General features: G+C 37.1%; 1 protein-coding gene across 14 annotated transcripts in view; it reads right to left on the bottom strand.

Annotated features, from left to right (window-relative positions):
* LOC104150538 (tRNA-uridine aminocarboxypropyltransferase 2) overlaps positions 1–23,260 on the bottom strand; it is a 121,851-nt gene that overhangs the window by 54,483 nt on the left and 44,108 nt on the right. For all 14 annotated transcript variants that reach the window (XR_011137311.1, XR_011137313.1, XR_011137316.1 and 11 more), the window contains one exon: positions 11,696–11,885. Coding sequence is in view for 5 of the 14 variants with exons in the window: in XM_068924928.1 (XP_068781029.1) it covers positions 11,696–11,885 (190 nt within the window). In the remaining 9 variants the exon portion in view is untranslated. The remainder of the gene's footprint in view (positions 1–11,695; positions 11,886–23,260) is intronic.

Here is a 23,260-nt window from a genome sequence, read left to right as displayed (position 1 = left end):
GCTCCACAAAACTCAGAAAAGCTTCAAAACTTTCTCACAAAGAGCATCTTATCTGCCCCCATGATAAACTAAAACTAACAGTTCAGTTTTTCAAGTCTTGAGTTCTTTATAAAGCCACATACTACAACTGAAAGCACATAGTGCCCTGTAGCAATCAGCATTTGGAGGGCCGATTATTCAAAACCCGTCTGGATGTGACCCTGGGCAATATGCTCTAGAGGACCTTGCTTGAGCAGGGAGGTTGGACTACATGATCTCCAGAGGTCCCTTCCAACCTCAACCATTCTGTGATTCTTGAATTTCAGGGCCACCATGCATTTATATGCTTTTATCCATATCCACATAAGGAGGGCTCCAGATTAAAATTGCCATCTGCTCTTACCTGTTTATGCAAGCAAAATTTTTCAAAAAAAGAAAACTGCTATAGGTAAATTAAGTTTCTTTAAAAATCACATGATTTACTCATGACTTCATATCTAGCCTAATATTAAAAAAATCCTGCAGTACTAGTAGTTTGGCTCTGTAGACAGCAAATGATTTCCCACAGTATGCAAATGTATTTTACTACTTCTTAGATTGAAATGTTCCGCTTTTTTTACTGTATCTTTTAATATTACATCACTTATTAAATATCACTAATTCTTATGAAATTATGAAAGTTTCAGAAAAAATATAGTTGGTCTCTTCATTTAAAATCATTGAACCAAAAAAACTCAACACCTAGGAGTAACAACTTCAATGGGACCTTTTCAGAATTCCACTTAGTATGCAAAATACTATTCTCTGCCTACCATCTTATCCTTAAGATCTCTCCACCATTAAAAAGTCAAAGGCAGTCTTTAATGAATAAATATCAATACTGTTCTTTTAGAAAAAGAAACATATACAGAGTTGGGACTGCCACCAATAACCTAGAGTTGGAATGATGAGAGTATCCAGCAAATGCATGTTTCAGCTCAGCAACAAAACCCAGAACCCACTCATCTCTATCTCCACTTACCACCATTAGCACCACTGTCTCAGAAATGGAAAACTGTTCCTGACTATATAGTCAATACTACTATCCACTTGCCCCAAATTTCCTTGGCATATTATCTTACTTTATGTCCACTATATCTTTTTTTGTCACACTACTACAGTTTCTTTCAAGTCCCTTTTGCATTACAGAGGATTTCAGAATTTTACAAGAAACCTTTTGTGTTTTGACAATCAATAATTTGATTGTCAAAGACACGGCAGAAGAAAGCACGAGATATAGGAAAGGATGATGTCAGGCTGTAAATCGGAGATTTAAAAGTGTAAACAAAGATGTCATTTACTTACATCTCTAACATTATTTGACTTGGGGAGCAAACCATTTTCATTCTCACAAGACATCTGCCATCTATGCAAAAAAACAATTTTAGCAATCAAGCCATTATTGTTGCTGCAATCAGAAAATTGTATTTCTGATTCATATGGAATGAGATTGTCACTGAATATATGTTTTTCCCTTACCAACATCCTGCTTCAACTTAAATTTATAACTCTAGTAGATCTTTTCACATGATTTAGTCTTACATATGAATGTACTCTCCCCACCCCAGTCTGCAATCAAATATTCTAATTGGCTTAAAATCTAGGAAGCTAAAGTCATTAAAAGTTACCCTAAAATACATTTCATGTTTCAATAATTGTAACCGCTGAGTTGGCACACATCATAAAGCACACTGAGAGCAGGTGGACAACAGGGCTGTGCTGAACACTGCAGAGGGGGACAGAGGACACCACCACCAATACCAAGACTTAAGACTAATACTACACCCTGGTAACTTGTGTCTTTCAGTATTATATACCTTTATAATCAAGATATTACCATGAAGTTATACATGCCCTAGCACTAGCAGAAACTCAATACATCTGTGCTACTTCATGTAAGGATGCAATATCAGCAAATAATTAAAGCTGACATGCTCCCTGTCTGCTTATACAGGCATATTGCTGGATATAACATGTATCCAATTAAGTAGCAGCATGTACAAATAGCATACACATAACACTGAGCTCAAAATCCTAAAAGTTGCAGCTGCACTCAAGCCATGATCTAAGGCTATTGCTAAAATACGGGATTCTCACGGTCCCATAAACCAACTTGTTTGCCCCAAGTCAGTCACGCAGCAGTGCATTAACTGAAGATGACGCACATCATACCAGGTTAAGTCACATGTGGTATAGCTCATCTATACTGACCCCAAAGCAGCACTGAAAGTGTGAGGAAGGTACCTACTGCTAAGTTTACGGCAAAAGTCTGCTGTCCTAACAAAACTGATTTTAGTGTCAAATTAGGTAGGTATACGCACAAATAACCTTCAGCTATGTATGTCCGTATTTATAAGCAGTCATTAAATGAGTATCTGATAAAATCAATATCCAATAAAACACAGTTAAGTTACTTACCAATCATGCATTTAGTCATATGCTAACCATATCTTCTCCAAAGCTGGAGATGGTCACTGGGGAAAAGAAACATGTTACACAGGAAAGCAGTAAGTGTAACTACAAGTACAAGTCCCAGAGCCAGAGGTCCGCCTAAATAATTTAACTTGAACCTGGTTGAAAAAGATCTTTCGGAAAACCCCTCAGTTACAAGCACAATCATTAGTGCCAGTTAGTACACCTAAAACTAAGCTATTAGCCCTTCCTTAACAGTTAAGAGCTCAAAGAGCAAAAAAGTATTTTGAAATAACTAGAATATTACTTGATATTCATTAATTCTATAACTAAGCAATTACAAGAACCTATTGTGCAGATACAGATTGCACACACACCAGAATGAGTGCAAACATAGATCATACTAGGAGAGAATTTTTTTCATTTTTATATAAGTAACCTGAAAAGAGCATAATTGTTTTTGTTCCGTGCACAAAAAGCATCTATTCTAAATATTCTTCGCACACTTCTGACTGCAAAAGGATGAAGCCTCTCTAATGAAATCTTTTCCAAAGGTTTGGCCTTTTTTTCCCTAAACCACTAACCAGGTCTGCCTTAAGAGTACCATATCGGTCCTAAAAATCTGAAATGCTGAGGACAAAACTGCTGTAAGCTTGTACTTCACCAAAACACTACAAATATCCAGTTACACCAAATCAATAGCTTCCCGTGGCAGCCTCTAGTCTTGTTGTTTCTTATTATAGCCTCAAGATGACTTGCCTGAGTTTTATTACTGTCAAACCACATGCTAAAGTTAAGCTATCTGCATGCACTAACCTCAGACATGAGCTTTTTACACTCAACTGTAACAGTGGGGGAGGGGGAAAAAAAGCACAATTAGTTTCACCTTCCCCAGCTACTTTCAGATCTGCACAGCCAGAAGTTCCTGCCATGGCACTGACTGTGATGGTCTCCGTTAAGGATGTTCTATTAAACCATTCAATATGGCTTTGCTGTGCAAAACAGGAGGAACTTACCTCCTCGCTAGCAATAGCGGTACAAGAGATGGGCATATTTTCTGATAAGCTTTCAAATTGTCTTGCTTATGAACAAGAAACCTTTGGCTACAGCTCTTAAACAAAACTTGTTTTGAAACATTGGTGACCACTCTATACATTCAGGTAGCAGCTTGAGCAACCCAGCAAGCCCCTCCGAGCACTCCTACTGGTGAGTTTTATGTCATGCTTAAGCCCCAGCATTCAGCCTCAAAGCGAGGAGCTTAAATAAATCTGTTTCCCCAGCTAGAAGGATCTACGCGTTTCCCATCTCTAAATTAAAAGCTCTTTATTTTCCCCTGATGCTATGAATTTTACCTATTAAACCCTTCTATTTTCCAAAAGGACCTACAGTTTTTCAGAAAGACCTCCTTATCAGGAGGCTAAAACATTGCATTTGTGATTGTAACACCGAACTAAGGAACAGCACCTATCTGAAAGCATAATAAGTGTTAGAAGCAAGAAGGCAGAAATTTTATCACAAAGGAATTGACAACATGTGAAAGTTACAAAGGAGCTATATAATGGAACAAGTCAGGTTCCTTTTCTGCTCTTCCCAAGAAGCTTTGTCTGTTTTTAATCCACGAGAAAAAAATAACCTGAATTTAGATCCCTGTTTGAAGCACCCCAGAAAGCATTATTAGTGAAGAAAAAAGCACTCTTCCTCAAATTTAGGCATCTTAAAACCCATAGCGAATAGCTAATAGATAAGGATCCATCACATATGAGAAGGCTGCCTCCATATGGCTCTCATACCAGCAGCAGCATACCACTAAGGCTAACATGGCCCACTCTCCCTCTTTCAAAAATTTATTCTCAGAAAATGTTTTATATTTGAGTTCTCTGCATTAATTTATTCCTAAGATTTCAAGGTTTTTCTCCCCAATTAATGTGAAGTGCTTTGACTTGCATTCTGCCTTTGACACTGCAAATTTATTGCAAGAGGTAAAAATCTGAACATGCACTAAAATCCAAGACACCTATATATATATGTATCTACATACACACATATCCTATATATATATGTTTCTACATACCCTCCTCCCCCCCCAGGCTACATTTCATCATTTTTAAACTCAGCTTGCTACTGCAAGGGTCTGCTAACTAACTTAGTTACACAAGCATATTCCATGATATTGTCAGGAAGTGCAATGACTGATATATAGGATTTTTTCAGAAGCATTTTTAATTTTAAGAATAATGCTTTAAAAACTTCATTTTAATATGCACTAATTCTATAATTGGAAAGCATAGAGAACTAGAGAATGACAACAGAAAGCTATTGCTACATGCTTTAAAGCCATAACCCTGAATGCTAAGACTGCAGTTATTATAGCATATCACTATCAAAGTGGAGAGTCCTGTAAAGGATACAGGTTTTATCCTATCAACTCAACCAGGTGCAAGAGCCCATTTTGCCAGGAAGATTTATTTCCGTCAAAGCACCAAGCAGCAAACTTCTGAAACTAAATATGGTATTCACACAAAATATGAAGAGGAACAAGTTTCAGAAATAAACTGAAGATCCCAATTTGCTCATCCTACATAAATAATTGAGAAACATGTAAAGGCAAACACAATCTGCCCTGCTTCTCCCCTCTCAGAGCTGACTATACTCACAGATAATATAATAGGCAGTCCTTCAGTTTCAGCAAGGGGGAGCAACTCAGGCAAAACACTCTTTACTCCACTTTGCTTTCAAAACGCAGTTCAATGCATAACTGGGTGTAAAGTTCACACCTAGAAAGAACTCACTGCACGTTTTCCACTAAGTTTCCAAGACTGAACAAATTCAAAATAAAAATTCACATATTCATAGATTACAGAAAAATGAAGTGTTAGATGAAAAAGGAAAAATCCTTTCAATGCTACAGAACTAAAACAACTCTGAAGGTCTAGGTTGTATTTCTGTCACAAGCCTCCTATAAATTTAGGTCCAACAATGTCAGAGACACCTGTTAAATTAGTTAAACCAAAGAAATGCGAGTTTCTTGTACATTCAATATCAGCATATAGAAATCAGAAGTAAAACGAACAAGCTTGGTTCCCTGAAAAAGGCTACCAATCTAAAATGGAGTGAAAAGAATATATTATCTGCTTTGATTGTACTCTGTTTTAGTTGGAGAGCCTTTCAAACTTGTGCAACCATGCTGAGCACTCCAGTTAGAACTCCTCATCTTAAATAGAAAGTCTACTGTTTTTCCTCAAGCATTTAAATTCTACGTATTTTAAGGCAGCAGTCCTGCATAGGGCTAACTCTTCCTCCTGGCACCTGCTTAAGTTTCTCCATTATATATTGTCTGATGTCATAATCACATCTGTGTTGACCCATGCCACGAATTAAAGTGTCAGAAATCAAAACATATTTAGAAGCATGTATATTGTCTTCTGAATTTTATTCAGAGATACAAAATATTTGTCCTTATGCTTTACCTTCAAGGATGACGACATTGACTAGAAAGCAAGAAAATAAGGTAGATAGCCCATAAATTTTTGTATTTAGATGATGCTTCAGACCATAAAGGAAACAACACTTTAGACTTTATCTTAACCTTCAGTGTCATGAAATGTTAAAACTAGAACAAAACCCAGTAAAGCCAAGCCATCATAAAATGTTTTCTGTTCTTGTCAGAGCTTCAAGAAAAGCTTTAAATTGAGTGTTCATCTACAAACAACACAAGGAAGAAGTTAAATACAAAGCTGGGACTGACTCGAGAGAAGTCAAGAGAGTCAGTAAGAGTTATGTGAAAAGCCACATCAACATTTAATCAGACTAATGAATCTCATAGCAAGGAACGCATTAGTTACAAACTGAATAAGAAGAGGAAAAGAGTAAACAGCTAATACTGCTTGTGGGGAAGGCAGATGTCGTGTGCCAGGATGTTAAGTCAATAATTGGTGTAATAAAGAACACAAATTGTAGGATTTCAGCCCTTTCCTTCAGGGTTTCTTTCATTCCTTCATAAATTCTGCAGGATCTCAAATACATCCATCCTCTCTCGAGTCTTCTGAAAGAACTTAACTGCTTTCTGAAACGCTCACATTTCCTTAAGGGATTTACATAAGGGTCTAAGCAAACTTCCTACATTTCCTCTAGATCAGCTCTCCTGAAGCCTGAACTAAACTTTCCCACCCACTCCTTGGCTTTCAGGCTATGCTCTCTAGCTGGATTGCCTATATATCCTCCAGACGACTTTCACAAGGGGCCTGGTATGAAAGAAAAGTGCATGAAGAAGCAGTCCCACATGGAAAATGAAAGAAGTTGATCATAAAACATAAGAAAGTCTAGAAGGAACAAAGTAAATTCTACAACATATTGCAAGGCCTGCATTTACAGACTTGATATCATTTTCAGAGTCTCTGTGGACTTCTGCCTTAATTATTAAATACTTTCTATGACCTCCAAAATGTTACCTATAAATTCTTTCACTCATAAGATCAAACCACTTAGATTTTCCAAAAGGCCCAAGAGAACATTTCTGGATTTTGTTAGAAATGCATAATTAAACCCCTTTGGATTTTCAAAAGAACAGAGTTTATTTTCAACAATGAGCTTTTCCATAAAGGTGATGTACAAGTCAGATTAGTAACTTTTTTGTGCCTTCAGATACTTGCTACAATCAGAAACAAAGAATTTGGATGACTAGTATGTCAGGAGATACACATACACACACACACACAAAAGTCATCCCTACAAAGTTTTCTAACTAACATTTATTTTCTTCACAAGTTGCTTTCTGTCTTTCCTCTTTTTAAATTAAGGAAATTAAGGAAATTAAGGCTCCAATTCAAAAATTGGTAAGAGTTCTTCTACTTGGATTACTGAAATTCTCTATGCAGATCCTATTTACCCAAAAGATTGTCATACAACTAATAGTGTAACCAAACATCAGAAATGTTCATGCACAGTATCCAGACCAGACATGTCAAAATGGGTTCCTGACCCAAATAGCTTACACACCATGAAAAGGTGCGTACAATACTGTTCAATGGCCAATAAAAGCTGTAATTAAGGAATACAGCTTGAGGGAGAAGAATCAAATTATGTTTTAATTACATCACTATAATCACATTTATCTATTTTAAGTGAGAGGTTAATTTGTTCCCAGGTTTTGTTTTTTTCTGTTCCTTATTGATTTAATGTTAAGTTTGGTAGGTTAAAACAAACATTTTAGCTTCATACATTAAAAAAATAAGTTCTGTCCCCCTACATCATACTTGGCAGCATATTTGAGCAGTTCAGTTCTGTGCTTAAATTTTTTCAAATATTGGACAAAACTGGCTGGCTATATCCCTTTTGATTTGTTAGTAATCACTGAAATTAGCTGGTTTATGCATGACTTTACACTCGTTTTAATAATGCTATGGTTCTTAGGCAGCATGGACGCATAACACTGGCAACAAAATTCTAGCATACAGCTGTTAAATTACCTTCCAAGTATATTCCTAATTTCCAATATTTTTCCCCATCAGAATATGCAACTACACCCTGCATTTTTTTTAACTATCTTAATTATTCTGAAGAGTTATCTGCTGTGATCAAACATTGATTTAGTAGTTTGTTAGCTCATGAATTGTTTTCCTCAGCAATAACGTGTGACAAGGGAGTAGGCTAAAATGAGAGCAAAGAAGGAATAAAATCATAGCCGAGTTTCATTAAGCTTAAGCTTGTACCTTAATAGTCTGTCACTTCTTGACCTTTTCCTAAAAAAGGAAGATACTGTCATTTTCTTCCAGTTCAGATATTTTTATTTCAAGGAGTCATTCAGAAATGAAAATTAGCTTACATGCTAACAACTGTTTGGACAAAAATGAGATTTCATAGTTTACAATACAGAACAAGAAATAGGTTCTGCCATGACAATAAGCTTATACAGTATAGCCTTAAACAGTTAAAAACAAGATCTGAAAGACAAGATCAGTCAGCTCTTCCAGTCATACTCCTCAGAGAAAGGAGCTTAAAGATTAAGAAATAACAGTAAGGTAAGCTGAGTAAGTGAAAAACCTAGAGGTTACTCACTCTTATCAACATCTTGAAAGAGAAATGGAAGAAGATATCTTGATAAAGAGGTAGATGACAAACACTGATTATCTACTCAGCATCCTCTCTTGTCATAAGGCTCCTACTGATCTGATCTGCCAACAGCATTAACGATGGGGAGACATAGCTAGTAGTTAAATGTCATAAAGGAGTCATCACCTGCAATACAGCTCAATAACTGCTCTTCCAAAAAAATCAAGTTCCATTGCAGAAGCCAATCCAACTGTCAGCAAAAAGGAACCTGACAGGATGATTAGGTTTCAGCTTCATAGATTAAGGCAGCATGAACTTCAGCCCACCAAACACAGATGGTTGACTGACACACAAAAGAAAAGAATTAGTCACTCTGAGTAACTGGACAAAACAGAAAAACACTTTAGAAAACATCCACCCCCTTCTGCTTGTCCCAGCTTTTGAATAGATTGCCTCTTACATGCAATCACAGAGAGACAGTTCAGTCAGCAGCAAGGATATAAGAGAAGGCAAGCAAAAGGTAAGGCAAAGAAAGCCAGCTAAGCTATTCTCCAAGTTCATTTTCAAATAAGGGAAATCAATTAGAGAACAAATTAATTCAAAAGGTCTGCTGTAGAATAGCAGGCTGGAGTTGAACTGCTGTAACCATTGGATCTTATCTGTAAGAGATTTCTCTTTTTTTAACATGGACTAAGTAGATTAAAGCTGTAAAAGCACAGGAATACTTAGTTTCTGGCTAATAAAACTAGAAATAATTCAAAAAGTTATGAAAAGAGACAATTTAAAAAAGACCAAGTTTCTCCTTTATCTCCCTTCCTCCAAGGGAATGTATTAAGAGAAATGACTTCATCTGATTTTTCTAATTTGAGAATACACTCTGGATTGAGAATAAGTAGCTTACAGAATTAGAGATGTGTGACTTACCCACAAATTTGGTAGGGTGCAACTAAGGAGACTCTGAATTGAAACATTTTCTCACTTAAAGGCAAATCATATATCAGCAGTCAGGTGCGTCAGGCTACGACAAGTGTTCTACAGAATTTGAAATGAATTGCAGTAAAATAAATTCTATAAAATCTACTCATAAAACTGCAGTGGAATTGAGATACATTGAAACGAATTCCGTAAGTTCCTAGTTGTAGATTTCATCTGTCTTACCATCTTTCTCTGGAAACAAAAATAATTGGACTAAAACTTAAGATTTATTTTGCCTTTCACTTGCACCAACATAATGTAACTGTTATACTACAGTAAGAGCCCAGACGCAACTCCCACTGATATAAAATGGAGATTTCACCTTCTAAATGAAATTTGCAACTTAAACATACAGCAACCTGGTTTTTGAATTGACAGCATGTTAACTAACAGTATTCCATTTAAACTACTCTAACATCCTAGGGCAATAAGGGTTTGGTTTTTACAAGTTTGCAAGTTGCCAGTTTGTTCATCCCCAGAAGGACACAGCCAGTCTTCACTGATGAAAACAAAATTCAGTAATGAAGACAATTTGTTCTGTTACTAATAGTGGGAATATCAATTTTTTCCATGGCATACTCCTATAACACCCCGAGAGAATATACAAACTCTGTTAACAAATTACACCTGGACAACAAAATCATCTCATAGCAATACTTCAGAAAGAGAAGCAAAAGTCTTGTTTATACCACCTAGGGTTCAATTTGTGTACATGTTGAAAAATCGTCCTCTGAGTCCCAACTACTACACCCATATATGGGGAGAAATATTCTAGACATAACTCCAGCTACAAGAAACCAAGAGATGAAGACAAAGTACTGCCTCTTATTTTGATCCGAAGAAAACTGCTCACTTTTCCATGCCTCCGTGTCAGATACGGACTTGAATATGAACTTGGCCATGCCAGTTCAGTGCTTAGATTTTTCATAAATGTATCAAAGGAGAAGTAACAAGAATATCTGTACCATAACCAGGTCACAAAACACTACAGCCTTCACCACACAGATCCCCTGTGCATATAGTCTCCTTAAATTTTTTCAGGACTTGAGAAGTAGCTACTTCCACATCTTCCAGTATAGAAAGGAAGAACAAAAACGCACATGCCAATACAGTTTAAAAACATCACAAGGGTCTCAGTTGTCTGTATTTCCTGGACCACCACCACCATCCCCACTATGAACTCAGTTCCTCGAAAACACTCCAGAAAGCCTATTACTCATCTTTCATCAGCTGCCAATGTAACTGTTAATCAAGAAAAGAACAATCTGGACACAACTGCAAGTATGCCAAATGAGCACCTTCCCTAGAAGATCTGTAAAACAGGCATTTAACCCAGGTACAGCACAGTAGCATAAAAGAATACAGCCTAATGTGTTTATATAATATATATAAAACAAGTTCAATCTAGTAACAGGAGAAAAATGTCTTGAACAGCCGTGACTGAGTCACATGAAATTAAGCTTTACCTTCAAAGCCTACAGGCAAAATTCCTGATGCCAAAGCCACATTCAGTTCTCCATTAAAAATGCCTGGAACATAGTGTCATACTACTCATAATGCAGCAACAAGACCCACATCCATCAGTTTTAATAAGATGATATAAGGTAGGATATTTAATAATGGCAGGGAGAACTATAACAATTACACCACCACAGCTTAAATTTTATTGGCAGTTCAGGGTTGGAGACAGAGGCAGTGTGCCACCCCCCCCACAAAAAATGGCTTCAAATTCTACAGGAAGTTCATCAAAATTCAGAAGGTGACGTTTTCATAAGTGACTGCAATATTCTACTTTCTGCTTCCCTATTAACAATAAGGAAGCAATACAAAGCACTTGTCCAGGGAAGAAAAAGCCTATTTCATTGCACATGTTAGAATGTCTCAGATAACAGGAAGGCAACAGTTTTCTACATAAATTAAAATAGCTCTCAGTTTTGCAAGGGGGTTGATTCATTATATTAGATGCATTAACTCAACAAATCAAACGTCAAGTGATAAAGTGAAAATCCTACTATTTAGCAGGTCATCTTTTTCATAATCACGTAGTTACTTTTATTGCACAAGTTCTCCTTATATTAACAGTTGGTTCTAATGGCAGGGAGGAAGCACACAGGGGGCAGCATTTCCATCATTTCCTCCTTAACTGAAAGGCTCCTTTTTCGGTTGGTCAGAAATCAAGCATATTATGCATATTAAAAAAATTAAAATACATGTATATTTATACATTAAAAAAATAACTTACCTGCTTGGGAAGCCGGAAGAGAGAGTTTTTATAAAATATATCTTTAGCCTGACTCCATGTTCCATCGATGATAATCATCACAGATGGACTAGAAGGCATCAAAGCAACTTCTTCCAGATTAGTTGCTTCAGCTCCAGGATACAAAATTAGAGCATTGGGATTTCTGCACACAGTTGCTAATTCAGGATACCTTCAATGCACACACATAAAAAGACAATTGAATGTTTCCACGACAAATACATACTTTCAGATATTCTAAGCTACTAAATCCAACTCATCTCAATTTTAAATTTCCAAAAGTCCATCACTCAGCCAATCTCTTTTCAAAACTTCATGTACAGTTCTTGTTTTCCCCTTGCCTCCTAATGAGGGGGAAGGGGAACTTCACAGTAGTAATCAGTAAAAAGCTTAATGAAGCAATCAGCAATATTTTCCAATGCTTTAATCAGTAGAGATTAAGACCTTCACTTCAGATAAACATTAGAGGATGTTTTGAATTGTTTACTAAAATTTTACCATAAAAACTAATCTAAAATTTATTCCAACACTAAATGCAAAAATACTACAACCTACAGTCATGAATCAGTTTCAGTTAACATCAACTTGCAGTCTTCAGAACTGCCTCAATTCAGGAAGAAGAAAATACAAAGCAAGGATTGACTAAAGCATATGCAGCAGACTAAAAAAAAAATTAATTCTGCATAGTACTTCAGAGGTTACAGAGAGCGACTGCCAGTGAGGAGAGGGAGCAGAGTAACGAGCAGTTTAAATAGTCTATGACTGTTTTTGCACTCGGAAGTCAAATGGAAAGCTAGTAGAGCTTAGCACTGCTCTGGCCTCCTCGCCTTCTTTAAGATTAGATTGCTAAGAGGGCCAAAAGTATTCCTGATCATTAAGATCAACTGGTGAGTAGCAGTGCCCCTTGTTTGACGGTATTCTGAAGATAGTACACCAAAACAGTCATGTGAAATACAGCACATATCACAACTCATTTAAAAAAAGCTAAGAAACCAAAGCACCAACTGTATACCATCTACAAAAGGCAACAAGGCATTGTGGAAATAAGGTGCAAAGCAATACAATGGGATTCTCAATAGCCAGCACATCAAGTGGGCTATCCATGCTATCTTAGAAGAACCACAAAGGACAAGTATATGTACCAAGACACCAACAGAAGCAGGATTTAAAGATGTCAGTTCATGCTGGGAAATTCCTAACACTATTGTGCACTCAGTCTTGAAGCCCCAGGAGCGGGGCACCTGCATCATTTCTCTAAAATTCAAGCAAGCATCTCCTTTCCTTTATTGCAATAAAGGAAAGAGGAAGAAAAAAGGTTGGGGAAGAAAGCAATGCTTATTAATGGTTCTTGAGTTGACATCTATTAGGTGTACTTCAAACCTGCATGCCTCACCACACTCTGGACAGATGGGGAAATACAGTTTGATTGCTGTTAGGTTTAGGTAGAATTTCAGTCCTAAGACACTGAGACTCTAAAGCTCAAGACTTGCCTAGGACCACATGGGAGACATTCAAAATGGAAGAGAAATTGAATTCAGCATACCAATATTAGCCCAGAGCCAGCCTTCCCATATTTGACCATCCTCACTCCAGGTAAACAATCCAGATAGACCTGGCTCAACCCTACGTTGTTCGATACTGTCAATGTTACTTACCAAAAAAGTAACCATCTTTTTTTCCAAAATAAATAAAAAATGTAAACAGAGATAGAAAAGCTGTAAAATAAGTCTGTAATAACTTTCTACCAAGGACTACATGGAAACCTATCCGCACACAACTTTTAACCTTAAAATTTTGGTAATTTCTAATCACTTCAGCCTAACCAGAAATCATGCTACTCAGTCACATACAAGGGATATTTCATTACAGGCTACCAAAACATTCAAGGTTTAAATCTATAATAGTGGTCATTAATTTCAGATGCTTATCTTGAGAGCCCAACTCCTCAGAAGAGCCAAGTCTCCTAATTCTGGGATGTTAAGAGCTTAAAAATAATCAAGACCTCTTAGGTGATGGCCAAAAACACCCCATTCCAAAAGCAAACAAAAAACACCCACGACCTTGAGTGCTGCTGAGCGTATGTAGAGAGATTTACCACACTTTCCTTGCACAGTAAGAGGTTCCTAGAAATACATGCTGCTCAGCTCCTTGTAGGTCATGGCACATCAGGCTTTAGTTTTGCCTGTTTTCTAAGGCTTTGCTTTCTGTTAGTTTGTGGCCAAAACATAGCACAATAAGCCTTTTCTTACTCATGAATCACCATTGCTATGAAGAATTTGCCTCTCTCCTCCAAACAGGTTTCATGTGAATCCTTCAATTTTAATTATAACTGCATAAAAAAATTGAAACAGTCTCACTTAAAGAGACTGGATCTGCAACATTGATAAGTAAAATGGATCTGTGTTAACTGAACAACTTCATGTTGCATTTGAAAGGCAAGTACATATCAACAATACCACTTTTCACAGCCACTTAGCAAGAACATGCTTCTGATCTGCTTGCTTTGGGTAAATGCTGTAATACAATATATTTAATCACACACTACTATTGAAATACTGCAATAGGGCAGGATATCTGCTGAGATGGATACCCTAGAGCCAGATGTTTTAAAACTAAACCATTAGAGGGAACAATTGTGAAAAATCAGCCATTTCACTGAAATGCTGAAATAGAGCTGTTGCCTGCTCAGCTCTTCTGAAAACCTGATCCACACACTATAATACAGTTTTCTTGGCTTTTTTGGCCTACAAGCTTTGACTTGTATGCTTAAGCTTACTATAGCACCAAGTAAAAGATTATGAATTAGATTTCATCTTCACGTATCTTTACTTCTAAAAGCAAGGGCATATAGTCCTACAATAAAAATTCATTAAAAGAACATCAATATTGATTTTTTTTTCCCCCAAATGTCATCAATTTCTTCCATTGTTTAAGTACAAGAGTAATTTGATACAAATAGTATGGCTCATTAAAAATACAGGAGATGAATATAAACATCAACCTTAATAAAATTATGACAACTCATGAAATATTAAACAACATATGCCAGTTTTGAAACTCTCCCCAGACCCACAGCAGAAGCTCCTTGCTCAATGCCATGCTACGCACTGAAAGGTATTTTTACTTTTCATCCCCACCACACAAGGCTGGTGCTAAAAAACTCAGCACCAGGCCACTTGCACGTGTGTTACCCAGCCCACTCTTGCTGTGTATAGAAGCACTAAAAATGACTAGACACAAAGCCCAGGCCACATACTAGACCACTGCATTAGGAAGGAGACATACAACTTCTTAGAAGGACACCATCTTCGACCAAGTCCAGAGAATTGCTAAACTGCTGAAAGGAGAATTGGGAAAGTCTCAATACAGGCTTAACCTACTATAAACCACCCAAGTTCATCTTTTGAGGTGGGATGGGTTTGGGGATCAGGTTGTTATTTTGTGGTTTTGTTTTAACTTAAACTGCTGTTAAAGTTCAGAAACATAATTCTATAGTCCAGCTAGACCAGTGATTGTGGGGAAATGAAATCCAACACACACACAGGTAAAGCAGGAGCGCAAAGATTCAGTAGGGGTAAGCACAAGGAGCACAAGTGCAGACGCTCACATCACGATAAGCTAGCTCAGGCTACAGAAGAGTTGATAGTAATGATAGAAAATTTCACATAACAGCTGCCTACAGTCAAAAGGTGATTTTCTTACTCATCTTGCCATATTTTGATCGAACACACAACAGCTTTCACAGCGTTTGTGACTTCTGACATGGCCAAAGACAACATGTCGTTTGCCATCCAGCCACACAGTTTTGGCAGTCCAGCTGAAGAACAGGGATCTGTCTGTGCAGGGGTCAGCATTTGCTATGGACAAGATACAAGGACCACATGCTTCAAAATGAAGCTTTCTTTCAGATGTTCTTCAGGAAACTTCTCAAACAGTCTTGCCACTAGTTACGTTATAACTTGAATCCAGGAGCAGTTCAGTGAGAGTACCTGTTGCAATCAAATCCCTTCTCAGTGGTGTTTAGGACATGGAAGTCTTCCGCTGTCTTTGAGGCCTCAAGCACAAATGCTTGAACACAACTGTGGCCTAACGCTGGAAAACATGGCAAACACCAGGCACAGTAGGGGGCACAGCAGCTAGCATAGGAGCTCAGAACAAGCAGAGGGCAAACTGCAGTGTGGCTATTGGCCATTGTTCGAGAGAGACTTAAAGTATACCTTACTTATATGTAGTGTGTCCTAGGGCATTCATTCCCTCATGCTTTTATAGAAGCTTTGCTTACTCTGAAATAAGTAAAGGCTCTTAATTTTACCATGAGCAGCCTCAGCCAGCATGCTCATGACAGACTCTTTGAAGCTACCAAATCAAGAGGGGACTGAAGCTGAATTTCTAAACAACCAGTACTTGACTTCCTACAGATCAGAAGCTGACCTTAAGAGATTTTACAACTCTGCCAGTCAAGGAAAAAAAGAAAGAGGAAGTTGCTGTATTTGCAAAAAATATATATTTTCTTAAAACAGCTGAGCTCCTCCAGAGCCTTAACATTTCCAAAGGGCCTTCAAGAGAGTGGTAAAACCTCAAAACTGAAATGAGAACTCATTTCTGGCTTTAGGTACTGAACTTCAGTGTACTGTCAAATTTGGTGGGATTTAGAATTCATTTTAAATGCTACTTTTCAAATAACTCATCTCATTTAAAAAGTGGATCTGCTAAAGAACTTCAAACACACAGTTGTTATATGTTAACTTAACAATTAAGACAACCAACCAAGCAAATCCTTCATTTGTCACCTGTATTCATGTACTTTTAACAGGTGTTATCAAAAGCTCTTTACAGATTTGTTATGATTATGACTTTCAAGTCATGAACCTAGGTCCTTTTATAAAATCTAAATGAAATAAAATTATAGTGAATCACTGATGAAGTTAAATATACACAATTCACTCATACATATGTAACAAGGAAAAAAACGTGCAGATCTAACCTTCCACCCCAGCCAAGATGACTGTAACAGAGTTCTTAATTCTTAATATTGTGCAAAGAGTTGAGAAGACAACTTAATTCTGTTGGAAATTTGACAGTCATGACCATTACATAACAGATTTCAGCTGGCATAACCTGAAAGGGCCTGATAACAAACACGACTTTGCCTCTAAAGCATGATCTAGGTTTGTAAGTTAATGTATAATGGAAAATGGGCAATATAATGAAAATATACATTTGAATGATGTAAAAGATGCTTGAGGGGAACTAAAGAGACCTTAAATTCACATGCATTGGACATGAATAGAAAAAGAGCTTGCTCAAGGTTACAGTCATGGAAAGAGGTGTTGCTTTCCTTCTCTCAAAAGGACAAAGTAGAGCAAGACCCATTCTCTCCTCTGTGGGTCTAAGCAATGGCTAAGGAGGAAAAAAAAATTCACAGAATTGGTGGACAAGACTAAGAGGTTAATCAAGCAGGAAGATATGATACCAGAAAAGAAATTCAAGTCTTACTATTTCCATGAAAGAAAGCAGCACAAATTAAGAGGAAATACAAAGCATGAAATAGAAACCCAACAGGAATACCTCACCTAAACTGTAATCACTTCATAATGTCAGAAAATAAGTATAACAAATACACAGCCAATAGATGTTCGCTCAGATACTAAGGATGGTTAAGTACAAAACCAGAATAAGCAGCTCTTGCACAAGTACATCAAGAGCAGGAGGAAAAAAGAAACCACGCACAAACAACACAGGCCTGCAACTCAGGAAAAACTGGCAATACATAAAAGCTCAAAATTTGATTCTTACAGTTAAACTTTTCAGTAGAATCATATTGGTAACGCAATGGGCTTCAATAAACAAGCCAGCTCTTAAGTTAGAATATAGTCACCTCAAAGTATGTTACCTCAGAACAATTTGTGCACGTTCTAGAACAGTTTGAAAAGAAATCCCTCAAAAATACATGTGAACTGGAGAAAGTCTATGGACAAGAACAGCAAGAGTAGTCAAAGCCTTTACAGAGGAACTGAATAGACTGAATTTGTATATTTTCTAGAAAACAAGGCCAAGGGGAAATCTAAGCAGTATCCAAGACCCCAAGAAGAAGGTAACCTATTCTTTATGTCAACAGCAGACAGGAAGATAAACATCAAGCATAAGTATAGCAACAAAGATACATACTGAACAGGGAAAAACCCCCGCAAGCTTTCTAAAAGTAAAAAAATTAAGACCACATACTAAAATAGACTCACTGAGAATACTATAGAGACTCCAGTATTGGACTGTGTTAACACCAGGCATGTACACAGCTGATTTTGCTTTCTGTACAGGAATAACAGTGACATTTGAGGACCTTTCAAGCTCTACTTCTGTAAGCGTGCTGCTGTATGTTACAGCAAATACCAAGTGCTAATGGTCTTTACTCTTTGTCTTACTCTCACATATGACTTCCACTAACGGCGCTAGCCCGAAGGAACATCTCATCTATAGATGTCCATGCTTCCAGTGTTCCCACACTTGTATTTAATGTAACAATCTTCCCAGGAACACTCGCTACAGGTGCTATACTTGCAGTATTTGCATATATTAATAGCTTTTAAGTTTTCATTACCAGTTTGTGGAGTTTAAAAACTACAATAATTCCCAGGCAAAAATCAGTTTTTAGTTACGGCTGCAGCATTCCATTTCATTCCATTTAATATTTTCCCCCAGTAATTAAAAATTCAACCAACCTGAAGATCAACTTCTTTCTATATGTACATACACATTAAAATTAAATTTCTTATCTATTACCATCCTTTCCGCAGACAGTGTACAGCTTGTAAGAAGATTATGTGCTTTAAAGGTGTTTTAAGGTACAGCTATGTTCTTGAATCCTAAGAGAAAAGCTTATAATACATCTCATGCAAACCACTATTCAGCCTTAGTTTTAGTACGCAGCAGGTACTACAGGTCCATGTGATCTGTTTAGTCTTACAACATTCTGCTAGCCAAAAGTACTGCGATCTTCTTCATTTGTGCCTAAATTGTATCCAACCACTTTGTCATAGACTATTCTTATGTTCTCATGATCATACTTAAGACAGGTAGCATCTCATTATTCCTGAGATGCATGCTCTAGAAGCATGGAAGTTAAACACTGCAGTCTTTGCAGCATAAACATTTTTAATCACACAGCTATAACCAGTTTCTGTCAAATTCTTTGATGGGTTTAATTCAATAGGAGACTATTAAACTTTGTCAGTGCCAATAAAAGTGTTCAAATAAAAAAAGCCACGTTGCCAGTTAGCAAATAGTACTAATATTAGAGAATAGATGCTAATTTAGCATCTTTAAAAAACAAGCAGTTTAACAGGAACTTCTCACTTTTCCTCCACCTCATCATCACTACTGGTTCACCTTGGCAGGTCACTAGACCTTTTAACCAGCCCCTGCACTACGAATTCCAACTGTGAGAACACTGATCCCCACAGTTCACATAAGGTAATTAAATGAATAAAGTCAACAACTCTGTGGAGAGTACACACAATTCCTTAGGATCAGTGCTGAAGCATAAGGAAGAGAAAGATTGCCATTTTCATACTAACCTCCAGTGAGGTCTATGTTTTTCCCCCTTTTAAGCAGCACAGATTTATCTTTGGTCACAAAATGAAGTCACAAAAACATTTAAGGTTTTTGGAAGCTTGTAATTCTATGACTTCTTTAACCATTTACTGGGCAGGGAGGTGTCACAAAAGCTGCTTATTAAGTAAGCCTTTTTAATCTAGGCAAACCTGTGCATCACATACTTTAAGTAAACACTCTGGTGAGTTCCACAGTGAAAATCCACCATTGTCAATGCCTCTGAATAACGTTAGCTATTACAACATAAACATGTAAATAAAGGAGAAGGGAGCTTCCTTGTTTAAGGACTCAGCATGTCACTACCATTAGGCTGGTAGTGTGTGATCTTAAATTTTTTTTTTTCCTGTCAGAACTGGAGGTGGCCTGCAACAGTGTAAGAACTAGAAAAAAGGAACAATGGGTTCTCTTTATTCTGCTTTCTATTATTCCTATTTCCATTTATTTCTCCTTTCTGAGGTGTTGTGCTTTAATAATACTTAGTTTAGTATTTTCATAAAATGAAAACTGTTTCTTGCACTGTTAGTGTACTTGCAGATTTTTCTAGAAAAATAGATTTCAATGAACCTTGGCATTTAGTTTAAAAACATGAGTATCTTCTAATTAACATTATTTCTCTCTGCCATCTTAAAAAGAGATCATTTTGGTTCATAACCGTATTTAATTTGTAACTATTTTCAGTTCTCATTCCATTACCCCAAAGCACTATGGAAACATTAAGACACTGGCAAAAGCGATGAACCTCTTGTCCGACTAATCTAATAAAAACACTAATTTGCACAGTCCATTTCTGTCCTTTCTCCTGGCATACCCCCCAAGAATAAGAATTATCCACCACCACAGCTGAGAACTATCAGTGAAAACACAACTGTGAAAGTGCTGCTGTGAAGTTGAAAGTATAACTATGGAAAAGAAAATTGAAGTCGTTTAAGTGACATGAACCATTCTCAGGCCAAAAAAAGTCTGAAAATTGATGTTAATCCAAGAGTCTGCAGTAGCATAAGAAAAACCCCCTGTAGTATGGCAGCCTGTAGGCAATTCTTTTAGAAAAATACTGATCTTTTCAGTTTGTCATTACACAGGACCAAAGGAGAAAATCGCTTTTTCTTAAGGACCAGATAAGTGGTTTTTGTTTGTTTATTAAAAAAACAGATATCCACCTATCCTATCATGATGTAAACTAAGGGCTACTGAGAAGAATATCTAAGGTAGAAGGACAGTTCTACAACTTGAAATTACTGGAGCAGCATCTGGTTTTCATTTTTAATTAAAATATATTTACCTTGGTATTTGTACCATCTGTAGCATTACAGTATTTACTAATAATAATTCTCAAAGAACACAGACATTAGAACAGAAAACGAACACAAACATACAACTTTTTAATCAAGTAAACTAAGTATTCAGCTACTTGATGTGTTGCTAAGTTGTGTAGGAAAAACAATGGAAAGATGAAAATATACAAAACGGGAACGCAGTCAGAAGAACGTTCTTTATTCCTCTGAATTCTCAACTCACTGGACTGCAAACATGGCTGAAGTTTTGTACTACAAAAACTATCAACTAATATAGGCCCCCATATGTTACTAACCGAGAGCTGAATATTGTAGCCTCAATCCCACAAACCCATCAGCATCCATGGATTAGACTACATGGGCAGAACATCCTACCCAGTCTTCATGCCAACAGTCATACCTGTTAATATAGACAGATTAGTTTTGAAGATGAATGCAATGGCAGTTGAAGGGAAAGTTCTGTCAAGAAATAGAGAGCTGCAGGAACCATTATCTTAGCAGTTCTGGCTTTGCCAGTGGACCTCAGTATCATTTTGGAAAGCAAAAGTAGGTGAGCAAGAACACAGTCATCTCCCTTCCGACCATGTGTATCTTCACTTCCACCACTGTCCTTTCTGATAGTTTCTTCTGTTTTGAAAACTGGAGCCATTTCTCCATCTAATATTATCGCACGCCACCGGATAGGTGCTGTAACTTTCTGGTTAATCTGTCTGGGGCAAAGCAGCAGCAACGATTTAAAGCTAGCAAGTCTTGCACTGCACAAAGGCATAAATATATACATGCTACAGTAACTCCAGCCATTCCACTGTTGAGCTTTGTTTTGCTTTTAAGTGAACTACTACACTTATTTGCAAGTTTTGAGCTTTAAATATGAAAAACAAACAGCAAAAAACACTCAAATATTTAATGATTTCCTAGATAGATGTTTATTGCAGGGGGGAAGCGTCATGCCTGAAAACATAGGTTTCCATATTCTATGGAAGTTTTTTTCCCTTTGCATTGTGTACAATACTTCCTTTCTATCTACTATTTATATAATCTTAAACTTACCAGAAACACTTCATGGCTTATCTAGCACTGTGGAACAAGGTAAGAAAATCAGTATACAGGTTTTTTTAAATGAACATTCCTTCTATAAAAAAGCAGCAAGGAAGACAATTGCTTAAAGAAGCTGGGTATAACTTAACCAAATGAACTATGGAGAAATCTAGTCTGTACCATGGACAGCAGCGCTCAGCCATACCTAGCAGCTATAATCACAGACTAAAACTCCTCTTCTACGGAACATACACATGCAGACTAAGAAGTCAGTCCTCACTCACAGCACATGAGAATTGTGCAGGAAGCACCAGAGAAGTTCCAGTAACGCTAACAGACTTTCATAGATCTTTCACTGAGCCTTAAGATGCCTCTTCTGCAACACAAACTAGTTACCTATTAGCATTTCCAAAATCCTGCAACTTAACAAGATCCCTTTTTTTCCCCTGTTCAGCCTGTCAAAGTTCTATTAAACTTTTGTTTTCTGTAATCTCTGTTGCATTGCTTATACTTTAGAACAGAAAAGTTATTAACTGCATGTATTCTAAAACCCAGCATTTCTTCAAACTACTAGTTTTGGGGAGAAAGAGGAACAAATTTGAGACAGTACCTGGCAGCTTAACAAACACGTGAAGTGTTTTGAGTAGGGACAAAAGTCTTCCACTCCTTCCAGCAGAGGAAGAATTCTCCAAACATGCCGTAAGCCCAGGAGAAAGACACAGCAATTCTACCACAAAGTATTATAAGACGACAAATCTGAGAACTGTCCAGAGAGCAGAATTTAGAGGAAGACTTAGAACTAAAGCAAAAATATTCAAGCAAATTAGAAACGGAAGCCCAGGAAATTAGTATTTAGAAGCAAAGCACATTTCAACAGCTGTGGTAATTAATATATCTAGAAATGCCAAATCCTTTTAAGTAAAGCACAGCCACAATTACTTCTCCAAAAAAGTTGCAAACTTTGCTTCAAGTAATGCATGTATTTCTCCTCTGTAACCTGGACTAATGAAATTTGTTTCACAATAAGTATGAAGTATTCATAATGATAAAGTATTTATGATGAAGTGAATTTTCTTCTGCAGCAATAAACACCAATCTTCTCCACCCAACCACCTAGTTGGAGACTTTTTTCCTGACAGAGTACAGAGACAAACTATGCTGACAATGTGCTTCTTGAACCTTCTCTAGTAGGTTCTGTAACACAACTAAGTCAGCCAGTGTCTGGTACCATCAGTAGATATGGTCCTGGCACCAGTTTAGATACCACATACTCATTCCCAGATAACTACACAAAAGGCTAACTCGAGGTGGACCATGCTCTCATAACTACTACCTCAACTCCTGCTCCCAGCAGTAAAAAAAAATATAACGGAGATTTTTGTACAAGCTTCATGTTACTTCATAAAAACTGTTGAATTCAGTTTGGTTTGCACTGTGTCACTCCTTTTAAGCTAGCCTTAGACAGTAACAGCCCCTATCCCATCAGCTAAGACAGGAGTTTAAGTCTACGCTGGAGCTAAAAGCTGCAATATTCAAAGCCAATACAGTCAAAGAAGATGTATCCAGAGTTATACTGAGCAAATGTGAAACCTGGTATGGTAAAGCA

This window comes from Struthio camelus, chromosome W (genome assembly GCF_040807025.1).
Source record: "Struthio camelus isolate bStrCam1 chromosome W, bStrCam1.hap1, whole genome shotgun sequence".
NCBI classification, from domain to species: domain Eukaryota; kingdom Metazoa; phylum Chordata; class Aves; order Struthioniformes; family Struthionidae; genus Struthio; species Struthio camelus.
This window is presented reverse-complemented; position numbering and strand designations above follow the sequence as displayed.